This window comes from Parasteatoda tepidariorum, chromosome 12 (assembly GCF_982258835.1).
Source record: "Parasteatoda tepidariorum strain Cologne lab strain chromosome 12, Ptep-v5.0, whole genome shotgun sequence".
Classification (NCBI taxonomy): Eukaryota; Metazoa; Arthropoda; class Arachnida; order Araneae; family Theridiidae; genus Parasteatoda; species Parasteatoda tepidariorum.
Window position 1 is genome coordinate 66,727,298 of NC_141766.1, and position 24,336 is coordinate 66,751,633.

Sequence of the window (24,336 nt, forward strand, 5' to 3'; positions counted from 1 at the left end):
ATATCTCGTATTACTAGAACACTATTTATTAACTGAACAAATTTTCTTTTAATCTGTTTTGATTCATACGCTCAACATCACACGTTCATCCAGTATCATTTCCTTAAGGAGTATTTTCTCGGGGATCAGTTTTTATATCAGGGGTGGTGCATCTCTCAATTAAGATGCATCTTATAATGTGTTTTTAATTACTATATAATAATTCGACATCTTACAATGAAAACTTTATTTTTAAGATATCCTAATAAAATAAGAAAAAGGGTTATCGTATCTTTATCAGAATTATATATACAAATTATTAGACGTACTATAAGATTCTATGTGAAATCTTACTTATCAGGTGATACTATACGCGACTGAAACCGGTTTGAACTTGCTTACGTTAGTGTATCAATTTGCTCATTAAGACGATATATAATATAAATTCGACGATTGGATAAATTGGACGAAAAATTACATAAGTAGAGAATATTTATTATATCAGGTATTATACACTCTATAACAAAAAAATGGACGCTCCAAGAACGTACTAAGACGCGCAAAATCGACGCTCGATCAGGCTGGAATGATGCCGACTGGGGACGTATAGTCTTTAGCGACAAATCCCGCTTCCAACTGCGTCCTGACGATCATCGAAGACGTGTTTGGAGACGCACAGGGAAGAGGGGGGGATCCTGCCTTCACTATTATACACCACACCGGCCCTCAACAAGGCATTATGGTCTGGGGTGCCATTTCCTTTGACAGCCGGACTCCTTTGGTCGTCATTAGAGGTACACTTACTGCACAGCGGTACGTCGACGACATCCTAAGACCTGTTTTGCTACCGCTCCTTTTGCAACTCTCTGAGCTGGTTTTTCAGCAGGACAATGCCAAACCACATACGGCACGTGTTGCTATGAGCTGTCTGCAAGCTTTTCAAACTCTTCCTTGGCCTGTCAGATCACCAGATCTCTCTCCCATCGAGCATGTCTGAGATATGATGGGAAGGCGATTACATCTGGCACGGAATGTTGACCTCGTTCGACAATTGGATCGAATTTGGCAGGAAATACCGCAAGAGACCATCCGGGAGCTTTATCGGTCTATGCTACAACGTATGGCAGCTTGTATCCAGGCTAGAGGCGGGTCAACACCTTATTGAACTTGTTACTGTAACTCTGCAATAAATTATTCAATTGTTCCGAAATTTTAAACATTTACTATTCTGAACATTGTCTTCTTATCCACGAATTTTCGTTTCAATCGGACGGCTCCTTCTTGGTGCGTCGATTTTTTTGTTATAGATTGTATTAGTATATTATTATAATTAAAGTAAATTATTTGACTCACTATAAGATTCCATGCAAAATCTTAATTTTCAGTTGATACCATACAGCTTTATTGTTTTAACTCGGCTGAAGCCATTTTGCACTTGTTTATGTTCGTGTATCAATTGGTTAACATTATAATGCAATACGTTAAAAATAAATACAAATAGAAAGTATATAAAAAATCTCATGAATAAAAACCCATTGTATGTATGTTTAAATATAAAAGTATTGCATATAAAATCGTGCAAAACACGCAATTATTAAAACACTACAACGCATCTAATAATTTGGTCGAATTATTATAATATACTAATATAATACCTGATAATAAATATTCAATATTTATGTAATATATCGTCTAATTTATCGAATTGTCAAATCCATATTAAATATCGTCTAATTTAACAAACTGATACACGAAGGTAAACAAACTGGTTTCAGTCGTGTCAAAACAATAAAGCTGTATAGAGTATCACCTGATAATTAAGATTTTGCATAGAATCTTAAAGTGCGTCGAATAATTTGACCAGGGATTGTAAATCAAAATAAAAAAAAAAAGAACCAACATTAACTTTTTTGAAGCATTTTAAAAACTGAAACCGATTTAGAAATAAAACGAAAATTGATCATTGTTGGCGATTGACATTGAAATTGATTCCTTGAAAACATGATTCTTATAAAAGTCTTACACATGTTTTAATTACTGGATTGAATTGAAATTTAGACCTGAAGAGATCTTATCAGCCATCATTAAACTTTAAAAAAAAACTATTATCAGTTATTATATGTGACGGGTAACTGATCGGTCAATTTTGCATAATTGATTCTTGAAAACTAACAGAGTATGGTAAAATTTACCGTGTATTTGGCTCTATGGGAATACCAAAAATCTCGGAAATTGTTACCGAAGCGCTTTGGTAATGATTATGGTAAAATTAACAATAAAATATGGTTTTATAATATGTCATAAAATTTGGAAGATGTAGTAAAATATGGAAATTTTATACCGAAACCTTGAATTATGACACGACAACCATTTATTTGGCTAAATTTACTTTTCCATTTTGTTATTTTTATTAATATGTGGTAAAAAGTATTATAATTTTAAAAACAAGAATTTCCGAAAATCTTTTACCGTATGAATGGAGAAATGATCAAATGAATGGTTTTAGTACTGTATGTTTTAGCTTCATGTTACCATACACGTCATTACCATACAGTACGGTAATTTCACTAGATTTTTTTTCTTTGTATATAATGGTCAAAAATTGAACCAGTTTTTCTGAGAGTATAGTATGAATCAGTTCTTTTTTATTTTCAAGTCAAACTTGAAAGCAGTTTTTTCTTCAATGTCCTGAACAACAACAAAATTATGTAACAGAATCAATTGGTTTGAATAACTGCTTTATTGCTACTATTATTAAAGTGTTAAATTATAACATTTGTAAGTTTCCGTATGATGTTCCGTAAGTTTGTAAGGTTCCGTAAGTTGTAGGGTTCCGTAAGCCTGTCCAACCGTATATTGGACAATTATGCCTCAACTTTCTGATTCTAAGTCTAGACATAAAATCACACTTCTCTAATTTGATTACATGATTCAATTTATATATAGTTTAAAATAGCAACATAGTTTAAAATAACAACATAGAAATATAGTTTAAAATAACATCATAATTCGGTTGCATTAATTTAAAACCATATTATGGTTCTAAGAACTGATATTTGAACCACATATGGTTGAAATATAATCCATATATAAACCATATATGGTTCAAGTATAATCTATAATACATATATAAACCATATATGGTTCAAAGAACATATGTGCCGACCGGCCTGTGTAGAGGTCAGGGAAATGTCCTTGTATCAGAAAGGTTTTGGGTTCGAATATCGGGCAAGGCATTCTCTGTACTACCTGTCCTTACTGTGGGAGCAATGATTGCCCACCTAATAAGGTGCCTAACAAATCTGCCCTTCAGATGCTTGTATGACGTAGGTCATTCCCCAGGCGGGCATTATGAAAAAAAAATGTTGCATTGGCATATTAGGACGAAAAAAATATTGCAATATTGTCAATAATTCCTGTAAAAAGGGTAAGACAATATTTTTAACATAGTACTAATTAGACTAATAGATTGAAATGAAATTTTTTATTTTTAGTAAACAAAATGAAATTTTATCAATATTAAAAAGTAAAGTTCAAAAGTAAAAAAGTAAAGTTTCTCTTAAAATTCCAGTTTTTTCTTATTTTTGAAAACAGTATAAAACACGATTTAATTAAAATTAAATAAACGTAAAATAACATAAAGTAAAACTATGAAAAGATATCAATAACTTGTGTGGAGGTAAATTATTTAATACCGTAATAATATGTCAAATTTTGATCTTTTTGCTCATTTTAATTTCACTAAAAAAGTGCTCATTTTTTCATTTACTTTGATTCAAGCATGAGATTGTATTAAAATAATATATTTATAAATAAACAAATAGAGAAGGTGCACTAATATAATTGCGCCAATTTTTTTCTTTGCAAAATACAAAACAATTACTTAACACTAAATTATTTAAATATAGGTATAAATAATTCATAAGTTATAAATATTTATAATTCTGAATAATTTACTTCTTAGGTATTTCCATAGAATACGAAACAAAACATTCAGAGATAATAAAATGGTACAATTGAGTAAATGTTTCTATCTGAGATTTAAAGTCAATGGCTAATTGATACATATAAGTAAATTTTAAGAGAATAATAGCCATTAACCGAACACTTTTAGCATTTAATCAGCAAACTAATTCCATAAACCTTGTTGCATGCATTCTAGTCATTAATACTTACAAAATGATGAAATAAAACACAGAATTCTTTGCAGTTATTGGAATTTCCAGCAAATGTTCGAAAAAGAAGAAAGGAAAGTTCTGATTTCCGTGACTTGTGGCCATCCTTTTCGAAACTGTCTTCCATGAAAAGAAATTGTTTCTTTTAATATTTGAAATGCTTTGTAGTTAACGATGTTTTCAACTTAAAGAGAAACAAATGATCTACTTTACGTTGAATTTTATATTTTGTGTAATTATTTATTTAGCTATTTATTTTTTCAAGCAAAGTTGAAGGGATTAAAAAAAAATTTCATGTTCTCGATCTTCAAACTGATTTTTATATTTTCTTAAGATTTGAGCTGACTTAAATTGCATATTCTAGAAGTATAGAACATGAAAAATATGCTCTTCCCTGATTATCCCTCGGGTATGTATATATTGCAAATATTTATTATCAGGCATGGCAAAATTCGTCAATACGTTTTGTTTTATCACGTTTTTATTCGGCCGGAAGCAAAACAAAAAATAATCTGCCGGGATTAGAAATTTGCCAATTTTTGTTTGAGAGTTTTGCTGTTTGTGGGACTGCAGACGTGATTTGTATAATTGTATATACAATGGCGTATGAATTGACGTAGAAAAAAGAGTAAAAAAATGGCTTTTGCGAGCGAAAGTAATGATTATGAAGATGGAACATACATACAAAGACTCATATTTAACTTTTTTCATTTGCCCGAGATAATTTGGGATAGTAAACTGATGGTAAATTAAATATTTTTTACACATAAAAAAATAAAAATTTCGACTTAGAACTTGTGTATTATGTTTTGTATTAGTTTCTTGTATTTATTAATAACATAAAAATATATGTTGATTTTTTGCATTTTTCCCCCCAAAAAAATTGGTAAAGGAAGTGGGTTAAATTGCCTCATATACTGAAGAAAACGTTAAAGTCAAAAAAGAGGTTCAACCGGTTGTAATATGTAACAAGCTCTACTTTGTGTTTGCTTGAGATAACCTCTTCGCAAGTTTCAGAACCAGTTTTTGTTTATTTTCAGAGCAAAGATGAGGTTTTTACGAGGAAAATATTTACGTTTTAGCTTTAAGCTCCATTAACAGTTAACTTAGCTCGTCCCTGAATGAATAGTTGACTAGTTCTAGTTGTCCATTACTTCACGCTTGTGCAGTGTGGATCTATACTCGCTGTAAAGCCAACCTTCAACTCTTCCATCGTGACGGACGAGATAATTCGTCTTCCGAGAATGTCCGCTGAGTATTATTGTTGTAAAAGTGAGTATTTTAATTGATGTCTATCCATTTTTGCTTTTTAAAGTAAAATAAACAAGTTTAATGGAACTTGGATTTTGTCTCAGTTTTAGTACTGTAGCGCAGAGAGTGGAAGAACAGTGCCGCGATGAAACTATTAAGCATTGAAATACTGCCTGTTTACATAATTTTCAAATGGATTTGCCACATCCGTGATGGCTCAGGGGATAGAGCATTCACCTTCCATTGTGGTGAACCGGGTTCGAATCCCGGCGATGGCTGATCGATACGAATTCCGCATCCGGCTTGCACCGACCACAGTGCTGACGTAAAAATATCCTCAGGGGTAGACGGATCGTGGGTTAGAGCCCTCGTGCCGTCAGGCTAACCGTGGGAGGTTTTCGCGGTTTCTCTCTCCATGGAACGCAAATGCGGGTTAGTTCTATCAAAAAGTTCTCCACGAAGGTAAATTTTTCCCAATATCTGATCCAGGAGTTCCCTTGTCTTCTGGATTGGGTTCAAAACTATAAGGCGTTGACATTAGTTGTCGTAAACCCAAAAATTGGGTCGGCCGTTCAACGACGATTATAAAATAAAATAAAATGTCAAATATAATACTTTTTAACTCTAAATTTGACTTTTTCAAACTTGATCACTCTATATTACCTGTAAACATATATAAAACAATAATAATGATATCGTCTGCTACGAGACATTTATGGACGAAAATAAAAGTTTAAATTCCTTAAAGTAATTATCGACTATTTATGAGAAATTTTCCCGAGTTTTAAAGTATATAAATATTTTTACTGTATTTTAAATAGACAAAAAATGAAATTGTGGACAGTTAAAATATAAGCTGAAATACAAAAAAAAGTTGTAACAAGAATTACCGGGTTTAATACATGCCAATAAGTGAGCCAAACTCTTTTTACAAGCGCACGTTTTATAAATTTAAGGATTTTGTTTCTCTTCTTGATTACATTCTTCAAAATTACAACTATTATTTTCATTAGAATCTGTATGGAGGAGCACTCGCCTCTCAATGAGATGACCCGGGTTCAAATTCCATCAATGGCTGGTCGATTCCGCACCCGAATCGCACTGACCACAGTGCTGATTAAAAAAATATCCTCAGTTCTAGACAGATCGTGGGTTAGAGTGCTATGCCGTCTGGCTAACCGTGGGAGGTTTTCCTCACTGTGTAAAGCAAATGAGGGTTAGTTCCATCCAAAAATCCTCTACGAAAGCAAATGTCTTTCACTACTTGATCCAGGAGTATCCTTGTCTTCTGGATTGGGTTCAAAATTACAAGGCTACGGAGTTGAACGGAATCTGATAGAATAGTCATAAACCTGAAATTGGGTCTGCTGTTCAATGACTGTTATAAAATAGAACCTGTATTTGTCTCCTTTTTTAACTATAGATAATAATAATATAATAGAGCAACATTTCATATTGTAGTATAAATAATTCTTAAAAGTGCCACTAGTATAGTTAAGGAAAAACAACAGAGTAAAATTTTCAAGAACTGAAAAAAAGAATTATTGCTCTTTTTGATAGTTTAGTCTTTTAACATCAAAATATTAAAATTATTTTGGTGCTACATCGGACGTGTATAATCATGTACGCTCAGTTGATTAATAGATTTGCATACTCCTATCGAAACATTTCACTAAAATTCTACTTTTTTACTGAAATAATTCGTTTAAAATATGTAAACAAAGAAACAATGGTACTTTGAATATAAATAGACGAAATTGTAACTTATTTAGCTATAATAATTTTTGATGAAGGTTGCAAATGGTTTTTTTATTTTTATTTATAATTGTCGTTGAACTACCGACCCAATTTTGAGTTTACGACTACTAATGTTCAACTCCGTAGTCTTGTAATTTTGAACCCAATCCAGAAGACAAAGGAACTCTTGAATCAAGTATTAGGAGAAATTTACCTTCTTGGAGGACTTTTTGATGAAACTAACCCGCATTTGCGCTACATGGCGAGGAAAACCACGGAAACCTCCCATGGTTAGCCTAACGGCAAGGGAACTCGTTAAGGAGTTATAAATAGATAAGGAATATAAATAGATAAAATTGTAACTTATTTAGCCATAATAACTTTTAATGAAGGTTGTAAGGGGTTATTTTATTTATAACCGTCGTTGAACAGCTGACCCAATTTTGGGTTTACGACTACTAATGTTCAACTCCGAAGCCTTGTAATTTTGAACCCAATCCAGAAAACAAAGGAACTCTTGAATCAAGTATTAGGAGAAATTTACCTTCTTGGAGGACTTTTTGAAGAAACTGACCAACATTTGCGTCACATGGAGAGGAAAACAGCGAAAACCTCCCATGATTAGCCTGATGGCAAAGGGACTCGAACCCATGATCCGACCAATGAGGATATTCAGGGGTGATTGTGAGTCCAAGTCAAAATTCCGGAAAATTTCCTGAGTAAAAAAATTTAAAAAAAACGGTTTAAATAGAAAAAAATTTAAATAAAGTTTTTTTTCTTCCTTTTTCTCAATATTTCTTAGTTTACTTAAAATATATTTAAAATTTTACACATACCTATAATGACCAGGAGAAGTAATTAAAATTTAGAAATATGTCTTTTTTTCTTGAGTTTATGATTATAACAACTATTTACTGATAAAAAATGAATATTAATCATGAATATAAGCTTATAAAGTATCTCTCTGACTCTCCCTTACGAACAAATAAAATAAACTGTGTAAAACTTCCACTTCTGAAAATTTGATTTCCGGAAACTTCTGTGATCAATGATTTTTTGAAACGTCTGGACCTTCGATCTCCGGAAACTTTCGGATCACTGTTAGCGAAAAATCCGGATTTTTTCCGGTGCACAATCAGCCTTGGATATTCTACGTCAGCACTGTGATCGGTGCAAACCGGAAATCACATCGACCAGCCATCGCTGCGATTCGAAGCTGGTTCACTGCATTGGAAAGCTCTATCCCCATCACAGCTCGTAAAGGGCAGTTTTGGAACAGTTAGAAATAAATGTAGGTGAAAAGAATGATCTGTAAAGGAAGATAACCTACTCTAAAAGAAAGGCGTGACATGAGGGTAGATCGACAAAAAAATGTGCTGAAAAGGATTGAGAAGAAGTATTTTTTGGACCTGGTACTGATGCATTCTAAATAGTTGCAAAATTTTATATATTTATATAGATCACAAAATTTTAACATCATTTTTAATCGAAAATATATATCTCTTACATGATGTATCTCTAACTAGTACAATTTTTGACAAATTTAATAAAAACTGTAGTGCAATTTTCGCAATAAATATAGTTTTCGTTCCACGTAGGGATTTTTCTATATTGGGTTGAATTTTTGAGTATTCCATGAAAATGTAACTTACTTGATGACATTTTTTTTAAATTTATTTTTCAAGCACCGCTATTTTGAGAAAAAAATCAAAATAAAAGGAGTGCCACGAAAACTACTTTCTTGTAGTTTAAGAAAAGCAAAGCGGAATCAAATTAAGATGATTTTTTACAGCAAGTTACTTATAAGTACAGCAAGTTATGGAAATTTTAAAAAAAAAAAAGGTTTAAATAATGTAGTATATGAGCAATAATTTTTTAATTTTTTTTGTATTTGTAGAAGGATAAAATAAAGATTAAAATGTATAAAAGGCTCAAAAAATAAAAAGACCACCCTGAATAAAATTTGATCTAATGATAGGACTTTCGCGTTCGATGGGGAGACAGCAAATATGTTAATTAATTAGTGCAGACGATATTTTAAGCTAAGAAATCAGGGACGAAAACATACTTTCTCTGAATAAACATGTTTTTCTCCACGCATTCGGATTTTTGAGGGCCAAAATATAGAGGATAACTGGGAAATAAGGTCCCAATATTTTGGTCGGACAAGAGCAAAGTTTGGATGTTATTATTTCTGAAATTCATATTGAGAACTTTTCAAGCTAATAGAAAAAAATTGGTAAAGGAAGCGGTTAAACAACACAAGAATTTTAAAAAGTAAGTTCTCTCAATTGTGGCTGATTTGGTGTCAAATATTTGAATATATTTTTCAGTAAAGACACATTTATGATTTAATACTTTATTACCAACGTCATATTTGCAATGAAGATACATAAAATATTATAAACAATATGAAAATGCAATAAAAATATAAATGTAATAATCAACACAGTTTTATATATTTAAGTAACTTAATTTGTTATAATTTTTCAAAATATCCCATTTCTGTTGGAGATATTTAAAATACTGTCTAAAACAATTATAAAATTTTCAAATAAGAAAATTTATACCTAGAACTAATATTTTAAGACATTTTTAAAGAAACTAGTAATAATAATAATATACATGAAATGGAACAACTTACACTTTAACAAGTAACTACTGATTAAACCATGACAACAATATAAAAATAGTAAAAGCTGTATAAATTTGAGCAACGTTGTTAGAGCAATTAATTTCTTAACTAAATTCGGATAAAGTCACTTAAATTGTAGTTCAATGGTAAATTGAATCACACAATATACTTTTTTCTTCTTATTGTTTAGTAAAAATTTATCATTTAAATTTGTTGTTACATTTAATCTCAATGAATAATTGAATTACAATGAGCTTCGATTTAATTAATTTATTTTAAATGTAATTTTTAGAGTTCAATACATAATATATCGGCTGATATAGTCAACAAATTTAATTTAAAATGCCAAAGAATATTCTATAAACACAAAATGGCAATTGAGCTTCAGCTGCTAACATTGCTTAAATATTTAAAAAATGGCATTAGTTAAAATGTACAGAAATAAACACGAACAATAAAAAAAGCACAGCAAATTAAAAACTAAACAATCACTTCATAAAAAAAGACAAAACTAATTAATAAAGTTATAAGTTAGGAGGCTACTTTTAAATGTCATATATTAGGAAAATATAAGTTTTTCAGTTAGGTTACGTACAAAAGTGTACACTTGGTATAAGAAAACAAGCTCATGATTATTAACACACATTATTTACAGTATACATATAATGTAAATGTATGTTATAAAAATACAGCTGGGTTCATTTTCATAGAAACTGTATAAATAGTCCTTCTTTTTAAGGTTTGCACACAGTTTTCACAAAATGTTTCTTATTACCGAAATTAAATTCACTACTTACTTTGACTAAGTAGAATTTAAGAAACAAATTTTCTCAATTTTGCTTAAGTGTATTAAGCTTTTGAAAAGATAATGTAATTTTCTTTTGTATTACGAAAATGCTTTAAATAAAATCCTTTTTTTCAAATAAATAATTTTTAAACAAAGATTAATAATAGAATAAATCTTCAGTTACTGCAATTTTCTAGGAATCTAAATTGTATTTTCAAAACAGTAATAGCTAACTTTTTTTTAATAAAAGTGAAAATTTAAATTAACAACAACGAATTCCATGTATTTTTTTATTTATATTTCATATTCTAAGACCACACATATTCTCAATCAACTATATTTCTAAAATGAAAAATTTTAGGAGATTCATAATAACGAACATTATTCATAATAACGAGGTTCATAATAATGAGATTCATAATAACGAACAAGTACAAAAGCCATTATTCTAAAAGAGGACAAAACAAAAGATCTCCGATATTAAAAACAGACAAAAAGATAAAAAATATTTTTCATTGGAATGATTACATTTTTCCAATTGTCAATCAAAAATTAAAATTAATATTTTTTACTTTGAAGAAACCTTATTAATATGTATACTACATTTCATTAATATTACAATATATTATTTCTATGGGAAGTTAGATTTAAGATTTTGGGGATAATGCTTAAAATAATCCCCCCCCCCCAAAAAAAAAAGTTTTTTTGAGTAGCACTTTTAAAATTACTTTCTATCAGAAAAAAATAAATCTTCTAACAAATAACATGCTATTTTTAAACTGTTATGAAGTTGTATCAGTTATAGAATAACAGTCACACACATGATAATGAAAATTTTAATCCAAAAAAAATCCATGCGATTTTATAAAAATGAAAAAGCATTAAAGACAAGTTCATCAAATTAAAAAGTAATGCAATCAAAAAAATCAGGAATAGCTTTAGAGTATTACATATATTCTACGCAAAATACTGAAGAAATGTTTCATACAGATTTATTACAAATGAAAAAATTAAATTTTAATTTAATTATAATTAAATTATTATCATTAATTTAATTTTAACTATAGTTAAAATTTTATAAAAAATGCAGCTGCCTTGGTTAAACGAAATATGTTCACTTTTTTTCACTCAAAAAATAAAAAATAACTAAATTATAGGTTATAACTCATAGTCACTTAAAGATGTAGCATAAATTATGATTTTGCTGGCAGTGATGTCAAATGTAAAGAATTTATATAAAAAATTTGTCAACTAATCATCCGTTGATTTATTAGCACAACATAGTGGTCAATTTTCATGTAGTGACATCTTACAAAAAATTTATTTGACTAATTACTAGTCGATGGTCCACTCAACAATACAATTACATATAGCAAAAACTTTCAATTCGTTACTTGAGTTCATTATAAAATTTATTTTTCGTACTAAAATGCTAGTCATTCATTAGTTCGGTAATTCAAAAGCATTACATCAAAGTGATTATATCTAACAAAAGTTTATTTTTTAACTACTTATAAGTTATAATTGAATTTAATGATATAATTAAGAACAGTAAAATTTAGTAGTTAAATAACCTATAGGAAAAAATTTATACTATACAAATTATGAATGAATTAATCACTAAATTCATTCATTGACAAAATAAAGGATTTTTGCATATTAATATTTAAAACAAGTTCATTTTCTTACTTTCAGTTTAGTTTAAATTATTTTTTAATCACTTATTCAATTTATAGATATTTCAAATGATTTAACAAAAAAAAAATAATCAATGAGGAAAGATGGTACAAAAAAAATCAAATATCTTATGAACTTTTCTCAGCAGGCACAACAACAAGAAGTTTTTGTAGTGTACAATACGTTGAATCTGAAGAAAAAAATAAATTTGTGAATTAATTATTGAGTTCTCATCAAAATAAACAAGCATTTATTGAACAGATTTTTTAAAACATTTATATTTTCTTCGATTATGGGATTATTAAGTTTTTTTATAAATAGAGTAAAGAATAGTTCATCATAAAACAAACAATTAAACTCCCACCTTTTAAAAAAAAGAAATAGCCCTGTTCATTAGCTAAGCTTCTTAATTTTTTCTAAAAACTTTTGCTTTGTTGATTAACTTTAGTTATTTGATTGAATTAGTATCTGAATTACTATTTTGTATTCATCGCAATTGATTTTTTTATGCTAAATTTTGTACATTTTCATTTCACAAATATGCTCTATTTTCACCAGAGAGTTACCGACGTTCTGAAATTAAACCAGAAAATCCAAGAGGCAAAAAAGCGAATCCAATGAAACAGATATCATAAGACAGAAATGTACTTGCAAATTAAACATCCTATGAATGCACAGGAAATATTTACAAAAAAAAAAATTCTAAATATTTTATAAAATCCATTTTGTGCGATTACATTTGGATTAGTAATTTACTCAGCAAAGCATTTACTTCCCAAGCAAAAATGTATCAAGTCGTACACTTTTACCTGTTCTAATTTTTTTCTTTTTTTTTTTGCAACTGATTTTTAACACTGACGGTATTTTTTGAGGTTTAGGGGGAAAAAAAACTTTATAAAATGACTTTGTCACGATTAGACTCATTAAACAATTAAATATTATTTAAAATGATATTAAGCTGATATCTGATTCGAAGTTTGTATATCTTAATTCCTTACTTATTGCATTTCTAATTGCTTTAGGCTTGTTTTCCCAGTATATAAATATCAGATAAACAGGAACTCCGGTAGCAATGATAAGAGCTCCAAATCCTGAAAAATAAATAAATATTAAAATGCATACGGATCTTGAAATTTGTTTTTGAAGAATATTAATATGCAAAGAATGGGTTAAAAATACATAAGATTATATAAAAATGCAATTGAGCATTTTTTTTAACTCCTTTAACCAATTTACTCTTCAGGGTGGAAATAAGACCCCACTGAGTACAAAAACTGAATAGGTCAAGAAAAGGAAACGATGCAAAATTTTGCATATTTGTGAATCTTGTGAGAATTTTTGTACATCTAATGAAATATAATTAAATAAAAATTTGAACTTGTAATAGCACAAATTTACTATATAAAACTACAGTGCAGGGTTTTTTGTAATCACTGCCATTAGTAAATAATTTTAGAATCCTTGTCAAAAATGATGTACAATAATATGAACCTTCTGGGTTGCCAATTAATGTGAAAGCAAGGAAAAAATAAAAGCAAAAGCTCAGTCAAAATCTTTTGAGTCACTAGTGAGGAAATATCTAAAAAGGTTTGATTGCCTTGGAGACATTTCTAATCATCGTCCTTCAACAATCATTTTTTAAAAATGCTGAATCAAATCATTGATTTCTATGTTTGTCTCTGTAAATTATAATTTCTCTCGGTAAACTGTATTAAATAATTTTGTAGTGTATAATTTCTATCCGCTTCTATTCTGTTAAGCCTAGTTCGAATTCTCATTACTATTCTCTCTAAACTATGCGTTCGTTCTATAAACTAATTTCGTTTCAAAAATTACTGTATGCATGCATTCTAAATTAATAATTTTTACTTTATATTATCTCATAAAAGTGACTTAACTGACTCTTATGTATAACTTATCTTTCTGTGATTATAAATATTTGTGTTATTAAATAGCAAAAAATGGCTTCGGTTCTGTTAAGGCTAGTTCAAATTCTCATTACAATTCTCTTTAAATTATGTGTTTGTTATATAAACAAATTTCGTTCCAAGAATTATTGTATACATGCATTCTAAATTAATAATTTTTACTTTATATTATCTCATAAAAATAACTTAACTGACTCTTATGTATATCTTATCTTGTTGTAATTATAAATATTTGCGTTACTGAATACCAAAAATGGTTTCAGTTCCGTTAAGCCTAGTTCGAATTCTCATTCCTATTATCTCTAAACTATGCGTTTGCTTCATAAACTAATTTCATTTCAAGAATTACTGTATATATGCATTCTAAATTAATAATTCAGGGTGTTTTGTCATAATTGCCTTTAATATCCATTTTTAGAATCCATTTCAAAAAAGAAATTAAAATTAAAAAAGTTGCAAATTAATATTTAAGTGAGGAAAACGAAGCAAACAAAAACTCCATAAAAATTAGACGAATCACTTATAAGGTAGGCTGCAAGAAAAATAGAAAACCAGTTTGTCTCAGTTTCCTCTGACAATAGAATAGATTTTTAAACTTTCGCAATAGCGAATTATTATATTTCTATAACTTTTCTCTCCCCTAGTCTTTATTAATTTGAGACAACTAATTTGTGTACCATTTTGAAAAGGATTCTAAAAAATATACATTAAAGTTGCTCATCACGTTCTAGCATATCATTAGATATTTGAAAGATTATGCCATTAATTCATTTACACTTACAGGATAATCGAATTTACAGGATGCTGCAATTTACAGGATAGTTCAATTTACAGGATGATTCAATTTACGGGATAAATTATCAAATATAAACATTAAAAAAAAATTTATCTCACCAGTTCCAACAGGATCTGCCATCATAGGAACTACTGTGATAAATATGGTAGCAATGATATAAATAATGGGAAATATAAGATGTACCTGAAAGAGGGAAACATTTTAAACACAAAACTCTTTACACCGTTAAAATTTATAAATTCATTGTACAGTATGACAAAAAAAACGAGACAAAAGGAATAACTTTTGATCTAATGATCGGATCTTCGCATTCTAACACTCATTCTTAATGGTTTGAGGGGGTGACCTCAAATATGCTAATTAATTACTGCAGACGATATTTTAAGTTACGAAATCAGATACGAAAACGTACTTTCGCAAAATTAACATAAATTTTTCGACGAGTCAGGATTTCTGATCCCCAAAATATAGGGAGTTAAATACAAGGAATTATGGTCCCCATAGTTTGGTCAGGAGAGAGATCCAAAGTTTGGACCCCTTAATGTTGATTTTACTTTTTGCGCATTTCACCATATCTCTAGAACATTTTAAGCGCATTGAAAAACCTTTGCACACAATTACTAAATTCATACGTTTATTCAAAAAATATTCCGCATAAAAAATAAATTTTAGTGAATACTTATTATATTTTTTATTATTTTATTAAATAATAGTGGAAATTTTTTTTTTAATTTTAAGGTATAAAATTCTTTACGACATTTTAAAGTATGAAATTTTGCATGGCAAAATACAAAATTTGAGCGAAATCGGTTGAAGAGCTCCTGTGAAATTGAATTTTAAATATACGACTTCTTTAAAATTTGATTTCGCAGGAACTATTCAACCGATTTCTCTCAAATTTCGTATTTTGACAGGTAAAATTACATATTTTAAAATGATATAAAAAATTTTATATCTTACAATAATTTTATTTTTACTATTATTTAATAAAATATAATAAATATTTACAAAATTTTTTTTTCTCGCATGGGTAAACGAATTTTAAAATTGAGTGCAAAGATTTTTCAATTCGCTTACCAAGTTCTTGAGACATGGTGAAATACGCAAAAAGTTAAAGTTAACTTTAAGAGGTTCAAATTTTGGATCGCTCTCCTGATCAAACTATAGGGACCATATTTCCCAGATTGCGGCTATCCCCCATATTTTTGGGAGTGAGAAATCCGATTTCGTTGAAAAAAAGGTATGCTTATTTTGAGAAAGTACGTTTTTGTGTTCGATTTTATAACATAAAATATCGTCTATACCAATTAATTAGCATATTTGAAGTTACCCCCTCAAATCATTAAGATTGAGTCCTAAAATATGAAGATCCGATCATTAGATCAAAATTTACTCAAGGTTGTCCGTTTTTTTTTGGGAGGGGGGAGGTACACTGTACAATGTTATTGTTATAATTTAAAATGCGAACAAACACACAGGTGAGGCAGCTTGCACTTACTCGAAAAATTTCAATATTTTTTTCTTTTTGTCTCTCCAGTCGAATTTAGTAAATGTTAAGAACAAGTCGTACGCAATGGAGCTTTAAAAAGGACGCAATCATTCACGGCGAAAAAAATTCTGATAAAATTTCCGCCCTGTATAGTTATGATATTTCTTATAAAAAAAAAAAAAGAGAGAAAAAGAAAAAAAAAAACATAATTCTGGCTAAAAAGGCTAAAATATACGGTATTTGGTAGTTTTTCCTTTCATATGGTAACATATATATTTTAAACATTTTCTATGAAAAGCATATTTTGTTTTTACACTGAGACACTTATTGTTAACCTAGTATTTCTTTGGCGACCGACACTGTTTTGATTTGAGACGTCCATTTGCAAATTCAGCTAAGTGCACTTTTGGAGAGAGAAAAATGAGTTTTTGACTTCTTTTCCCTAACTTTTATTTTAATACAAGCATGCTCTGATTCCAATATTAACTATTAATTATTAAATTACTATTGTTTCAAATTAAAATAACATTTCAAGAAAATGTCATACTTATAGAAATACATTATTTCCACAATATTGCGTTGTTCAGAATCTCGCGTGTTTCTTCGAGTATTGTTAACCTTTAAACAATGTATGATAATCTAATTAAATATAATATTAAAATGTTACTAATCGTTACTACATACGGTGTAGTTTATGAAACATTTTACCCAAATCGTAACAAATTAAATAATTTTCGTTTTTTCTTATCCAAAATAATTGTCAAGTTTTTATTTAATAGCATAGTTTGAGCTCTGTGATTTTTGAAATTATACAGACACGACAGTTTCCATAAATGTTTATTATATAGCTGTATAAAATAAATTATTTGAAAGCATTCTCTAATGGTCGCATATTTTAAATTTTCAGAATAATGACAAACAGAAATTGCAAACTTTAACTAGCATTTTTAAAAAAAAAAAATTTCAAATTTTAGTCATGAATTTTTAAAATAAATTATTTGAAGGCATTCACTAATGGTTGCATTTTCCTAAATTTTCAGAATAATGACTAACAGAAATTAAAAAAAATTAAAGTTTAACTAGCATTTTTCAAAAAGTTTTTTTCAAACTTGAGCCATGAATTTTAAAATAAATTATTTGAAGCCATTCTCTAAGGGTCGCATTTTTTTTAAACTTTCAAAACAATGACTAACAGAAATTAAAAATTTGTAAAGTTTAACTAGCACTTTTTTAAAAAAAATTTTAAAACTTGAGTCATGGATTTTTAAAATAAATTATTTGAGGGCATTCTGTAATGATCGCACTTTCTTAAACTTTCAGAATAATGACTAACAGAAATTAAAAATTTGTAAAGTTTAACTAGCATTTTTTTTAAAAAAATTTTCAAACTTGAGTCATGGATTTTTAAAACAAATTATTTGAGGGCATTCTGTAATGATCGCACTTTCTTAAACTTTCAGAATAATGACTAACAGAAATTAAAAAAATTTAAAGTTTAACTAGCATTTTTCAAAAAGTTTTTTTCAAACTTGAGTCACTGATTTTTAACAAAATTAAAAGAAAAAAGAATATTTAAAAATAATTCAAGTCTATTTTTGTTGTGGAAAAAATATTTCTTTTGAGTTTAGTATTTTGCAACTATTGGCACAGATGGGTAAATAAATGATGTAGTAATGATAAAAAATTGCCTTATGGCAAAATATATTTAACCAGATTCCTACTTTGATGGGTCGTGGCAGATTCGGTTGTTTCCACCTCAAATATGGAAGGCAAACTACAGCAAGACCAATAGCTAACCATGTTGCAAACCCCACGTAATTTATTAAAGCATAAATATCACTTGAGCATAGGTACAATATGGATAGAAGGGCCTAAAAGTAACAATTACAGTACTTTAAACATATATTCCGGCAAAATAGAAATTCCGGCAAATTTTTTTTTAATATACAGTAAGAATGTAAACAAAACCACTTATCGTACCATAGCTATAACTGCAGGTGCAGGAGTGAGATGTTTAACTTGAATCATTGCCAATATTCTTGGCATTTGACCATATTCAGCTCCAGCATAAAACAATCTAAAAACATAATAAATAAATAATAGTAAATTAATAATAAATAAATAATAAAATTTTTGTCTAATTTTGAGTCTTTTTGTTATGATGCAGTTCGATAATCTTTTAAGGTAGTGAAAATGTATGAAATGAGCAACGTGTTAAAGAGATAATCTTACCTTGATGAAGTAAACAAGATTCCGTTGACACCACCGTATGTGGACATAGCAACAAATACAGGCATGATCCAAGCCATTTTACCATACATACTATCTGCAAACGTCTAAAAAATAATAATCACAGTTAGAGTTAAAAAATTTAAATTTAAAAAAAAGTAGGTAGCAAATTACTACGGTTGAAGATGGAACTGAAAACATCAATAGAAATTTAAAAGCTTGGTGAACTTCTGAGGTGTTTCTAATGATTGCCGTTAAACCACTACTATGACTGATACACGTTAAATCTCTCGAGTCGCAAAGTCCTCCATGTTCCCATAACAAATCAATACCTCTGAGGGTACTGAATTGGAGATTGATCGTTCTCTGATTTAGGTCAAAATTACGATCTGTGAATGAATGAATGGATGTATGAATGGGTTCCGCCCTGTAAACGGGCGTGAAGTATGGGTGTGGCAGAAGTCGAATTCTCGGCCATAGGTGGCGCCACTGAAAAACAAGAACAATCGCACCTCTCTGCCTTTGCATACTTCAAACCACTACTTTCTGTTTCCTCTGGTAGATACATAGCTGTGTCTATTTTCTCATACACGCATTTCGAGCTGTGTCTATTTTCTCAAACACGCATTTTGAACTGTGTCTATTTTCTCACACACGCATTTCAAGCTGTGTTCATTTCTTAAAAACGCATTTTGAGAAGTGTCCATTTTGAACACGTATTTTGAGCTGTATCTATTTTCATGAACGCGCATTTCGAGCTGTGCCCGTTTTTTTAAGAACACATTTTGAGCTGTGTACATTTTCTTAAACATGCATTTTGAGCTGTGTCAATAATGAAAAAACTCACAGATGAGTAGGGGAGAGTGGGGTCAATTGTAACAGGGTACGATTGTAACAGAGCAAAAATTTCGAGTGTCGGGTTCTAGATTTGGTTCCTAGGTGGCGCACAAGGTGTATTTAATAAATCTACATGTACACCCCTGATGGCAATCATTTTTATGTACTTTTGAAAGAGTTAGATCACAAAAGATATTTTCACGCCACGCAAGTACTTTTTTTGGTATTAGAATATTATATTGTAACAAAGTAATTTTGTTTAAACAAATAAAAATTAGCAACCGAATATGTAAGTGGACACCTTAATTAACATTTCAATAAAAAAAAAGATTAGTTTTGCTAATTAACTAGCATTGTTTTTAACAAATGAAGCTGAAATGGCGTCTTGGGGACAATTGTAACAATAAGTAAAGGGGCGATTGTAACAGCTGAAAATAAATAATCTTATGTTTACAAACCATTACTTAAGTCTTTAAGAACCACCAATAGTTTCCTATATCATTTATATTATGTTGCATGTGCATTATTTTATTTGTCACCTTTCACAGCATAAAATTTTTTTAACCCCTTAAAGTTAAAAGCTTAACCCTTTAGGTCTCTGCTCATTATTATTTTTACTCCTAAAATATCACTACTATTTTGATCAATAAAAAAATATATCACAACTATGATACTATGTATAATTAACTATGTTTTAGTTGAATTTATGAACTGTTACAATTGACCCCGTAAGTGGGGACAATTGTAACAAGTGCTCGACTGTCAAAAATTGTTAATAACTAATATAATAACATTTAAAATTAGGTATTTATTTTTTTTTCTAGTAGAGGATAGTCTACTTTACTCGTCTGTCAATTAATACTAATAATATATTGGATTTTTTGTTAGTTAAAAATAGTTAAGTAAAAAATGTTACAATTGACCCCACTCTCCCCTACTTAAAAAAAACTGTTTTTGAATAAATATGAAGTGCTTCTGAAGAGATCCTTGAAAATAATTCGCCATGTATAATTATTCAAAATAAATAAGTTATACAAAGTAACTACGCGTCATAGTAACTAATTATTATTATTACTTTCTTTTATTTTTGGTAAATCTCTTAAAAATTCAATTTATTTCTAGAGATGAATAATGCCTTTGATGAAACATTTTAATGTACTTCAAACAAAACGATACAAATAATTTAAAATGCACCAAACAATTACAGCTGATAAAATCTTTCTTAAGATAACTTACGACAGCAACAGCCTCAGCCCCAAGAACTTCAGCTACAGATAATGTTGTATGAAAAGCTACAACAGTCATGGTATAAACAACAGTTACTAAAATGCAAGAAATGAAGATAGCTCTTGGAAGGTTCCTGTTGAATAATCAATAATTGTTTAATCTATTAAGAGAATTGGTATTAAATGTAGCTATGGAAAATAAAATATTCAGTTCTTACTTGTGAGGTTCTATTAATTCTTCAATTACAAAGTTAAGATAGTTCCTGCAAAAAAATTTATAAATAAATTAAACTATCAAAAATAAATATCATATTTACTTTTCAAAATATGCTTTAGAGATCTCGAAAAGTAAATGTGTTGCGAAAAACTGCTGTTTTCTCATATTAAATTCTAAGCAAGCATTGCACGTACATTTTCTCAGGGTTCGAATCCCACCGATGGCTGGTCGATACGAATCCGCATCTGGCTTGCACCGACCACAGTGCTAACGTGAAATATTCTCAGTAGTAGACGGATCATAGGTTAGAGTCCCCTAGCCGTCTGGCTAACTGTGGGAGGTTCTCGTGGTCTTCCTCACCACGTAAGATCGAATGTGGGTTAGTTCAATCAAAAAGTCCTCCACGAAGGCAAATTTTTCCCACTTCGTGATCCAGGAGTTCCCTTGTCTTCTGGATTGGATTCAAAATTACAAGGCTACGTAGTTGAACATTAGTAGTAGCAAACCCAAAACATTGAGTCTGCTGTTCAACGACGGTTATAAAAAAAATTTATTATAGCTGTGTTATTTTATTCAACAAGGGTTTAAATTTGAAAATTACAAAACGCTTTTAAGCATTCTTCCCCTCTCCCCCTCATTTTCTAATAATACTTTCAATTAAAAAAAATACTAAAAAAAAACATATCGAAAACTTGTTTATATGAGTATTCTTATGACTGACCTTATAATTCGTTACAGAGATAATTTTATTGCTTCTTTACATTTTTCTTACACAAACAACTTTCTGATTCGTAGTAGTATTCATATGGAGATGACCTTATGATTCACACTAGTACTCTTGCAAAGATGTCCATATGATTCGTTTTAGTATTCCTACGGGGGGGGGATGCCTGAATTGACGAAATGTTAACACAGGTGGGCATTCGAAATAAAAAAATAAATAAATAAAAGTATTCCCTACGGAGATGATCTTATATAATTCACATTAGTATTCAAGGATGGTTTTATGCTTTGTTTTAGTATTCTTAAAGGGATGACCACTTGGATCGTATTCTTAAGTGCTTCTATCTTAAAGTGCTGACCTTATGATATCGTTATTCATACGAAGGTAACTTAATGATCCGTTTTAGTATTCTTACGGAGATGACCTAATGATTTGCATTAGTATTCTTAAGGAGATGTTTTTATGTTTTGTTTTATTCCATTGCATTAAGACCTTTGGATTCGTATTAGTTATCTTAAAGTACATAACCTTACGATTCGTTTTCGTATTCTTACGGAGATGGTTTTATGCTTTGTTTTAGGGGATTATGCTTTGTTAGGATGGTTATATCATTTGTTATAGGGGATGACCATTTGGATTGTATTATAATAACCGTAAAGTGTTGACCTTATGATTCGTTATTTTTACGGAGATAACCCAATGGCTCATTTTAGTATTCTTATGGAGACGACCTAAGGATTTTCATTAGTATTCTTACAGAGGTGAAGTTGCGCTTTGTTGTAGCACTCACTCGTAAAGGGATCACCATTTGATTCGTATTATAATAATCTTGGAGTGTTGACCTTATGATTCGTTATTTATACGAAGATAGCCTTACGCTCCGTTATATTCTTAAGGGGGTGAATATTTGGATCGTATTAGAATAATCTTAAAATGTTGAGCTTATGATTCGTTATTTTTACGGAGATAACCCTATGGCTTATTTTAGTATTCTTACGGAGATGACCTAATGATTCGCCTTAGTGTTTTTACGGAGACGACCTAATGATTTGCCTTATTGTTTCTACGGAGACGACCTAATGATTTGCTTTAGTATTCTTACGGAGACGACCTAATGATTTGCCTTAGTGTTCTTACGGAGATGAATTTATGCTTTGTTTTAGCACTCACTCTTAAGGGTATGGCCATTTGATTCGTATTATAATAATCTTAAAGTGCTGACCTTATAATTCGTTATCTATATGGAAATAACCTTAAGTTATATTTTAGTATTCTTACGGCGATGGGTTTATGCTTTGTTTTAGTATTCTTATAGGGGATGACCATTTGGATTGAATTATAATGATCTTAAAGTATTGACCGTATGATTCGTTATTTGTATGGAGATACTTTATATTCCATTTTAGTATTCTTACGAAGGCGACCTATGATTTGCATTAATATTCTTACGGAGATAGTTTTATGCTCTGTTTTAGTATCCTTAAGGGGATGACTATTTGATTCGTATTAGTAATCTTAAATGAATTAAATATTATAATTCTTTATTTATATGGAGATGATTTTATCCATATAAATATTCCTACGGGGATGATCTAATGGTACTCTTACGAGGATGATTTTATACTTCGTATTAGCACTCCCAAGGTATAACCTTATGATTCACATTAGTATTCTTACGAGGCACATTTTATGTTTCTTATTAGTATTTTTATGGTGATGACTTTTGACTCGTTTTTTCACGGGGATAACCTTATGATTATAATAACAAGCAAGTGTTTTAATAAGCAGGTTTGTTACTTAGATAAATTAAAAATTAAAAATAAAAAAATAAAATGCTACTAACGTTTGTCTTCTTACCTTAAACAACAATGAGTTTATTTGTTTAATATATTCCTACTTATTTTTCAAAAATTTTGATTTATTATTTACTATATTTTATTTTTTTTAAAATAAAAATATGGTATTTATCTGCAAAATCAAGAGAGACAAATTGTTTTAAAGTTACTAAGATGTCATAAACTAAACTACAAAAAAGATTTTATAAACGAATGCTTTTATTACTTAAGTGAAATATTCTCTTAGACTCAACTAAACCTTAATAAATCTTCTCCTGAAATTTACTTAAGTGGGGGAAAAACTAGAACTGATACCTAAGCCATCTGCGTTTAATTCAACAAAAATTATGCGTGGGAACTAGAAACAACCTTGATGTTAACCTTTATATGATTTTTAGATTCTAAAAGTTTCGATGCAAAATTTTGTTCTCAAACGTAAACTATAACTTCATAATAAAAAATTCGACTTCTTTTCTTGCATATTGAGCAGTACTTCAAAATGAGCTACTTTTTCTCAAACGTAAACTATAACTTCATAATAAAAAATTCGACTTCTTTTCTTGCATATTGAGCAGTACTTCAAAATGAGCTACTTTTTCTCAAACGTAAACTATAACTTCATAATAAAAAATTCGACTTCTTTTCTTGCATATTGAGCAGTACTTCAAAATGAGCTACTTTTTCTCAAACGTAAACTATAACTTCATAATAAAAAATTCGACTTCTTTTCTTGCATATTGAGCAGTACTTCAAAATGAGCTACTTTTTCTCAAACGTAAACTATAACTTCATAATAAAAAATTCGACTTCTTTT

General features: G+C 29.5%; 1 protein-coding gene across 1 annotated transcript in view; it reads right to left on the reverse strand.

Annotated features, from left to right (window-relative positions):
- Positions 1-11,975: 11,975 nt before the first annotated feature.
- Positions 11,976-24,336, reverse strand: part of LOC107454853 (large neutral amino acids transporter small subunit 2) — a 79,615-nt gene continuing 67,254 nt past the window's right edge. Inside the window, exons 4-11 of the mRNA XM_087156216.1 lie at positions 20,965-21,009; positions 20,757-20,880; positions 18,687-18,790; positions 18,435-18,531; positions 18,176-18,325; positions 15,064-15,148; positions 13,240-13,332; positions 11,976-12,431 (exon numbers count right to left, since the gene is read on the reverse strand). Coding sequence (XP_087012342.1) covers positions 12,370-12,431; positions 13,240-13,332; positions 15,064-15,148; positions 18,176-18,325; positions 18,435-18,531; positions 18,687-18,790; positions 20,757-20,880; positions 20,965-21,009 — 760 coding nt within the window. The 3' untranslated portion in view covers positions 11,976-12,369. The remainder of the gene's footprint in view (positions 12,432-13,239; positions 13,333-15,063; positions 15,149-18,175; positions 18,326-18,434; positions 18,532-18,686; positions 18,791-20,756; positions 20,881-20,964; positions 21,010-24,336) is intronic.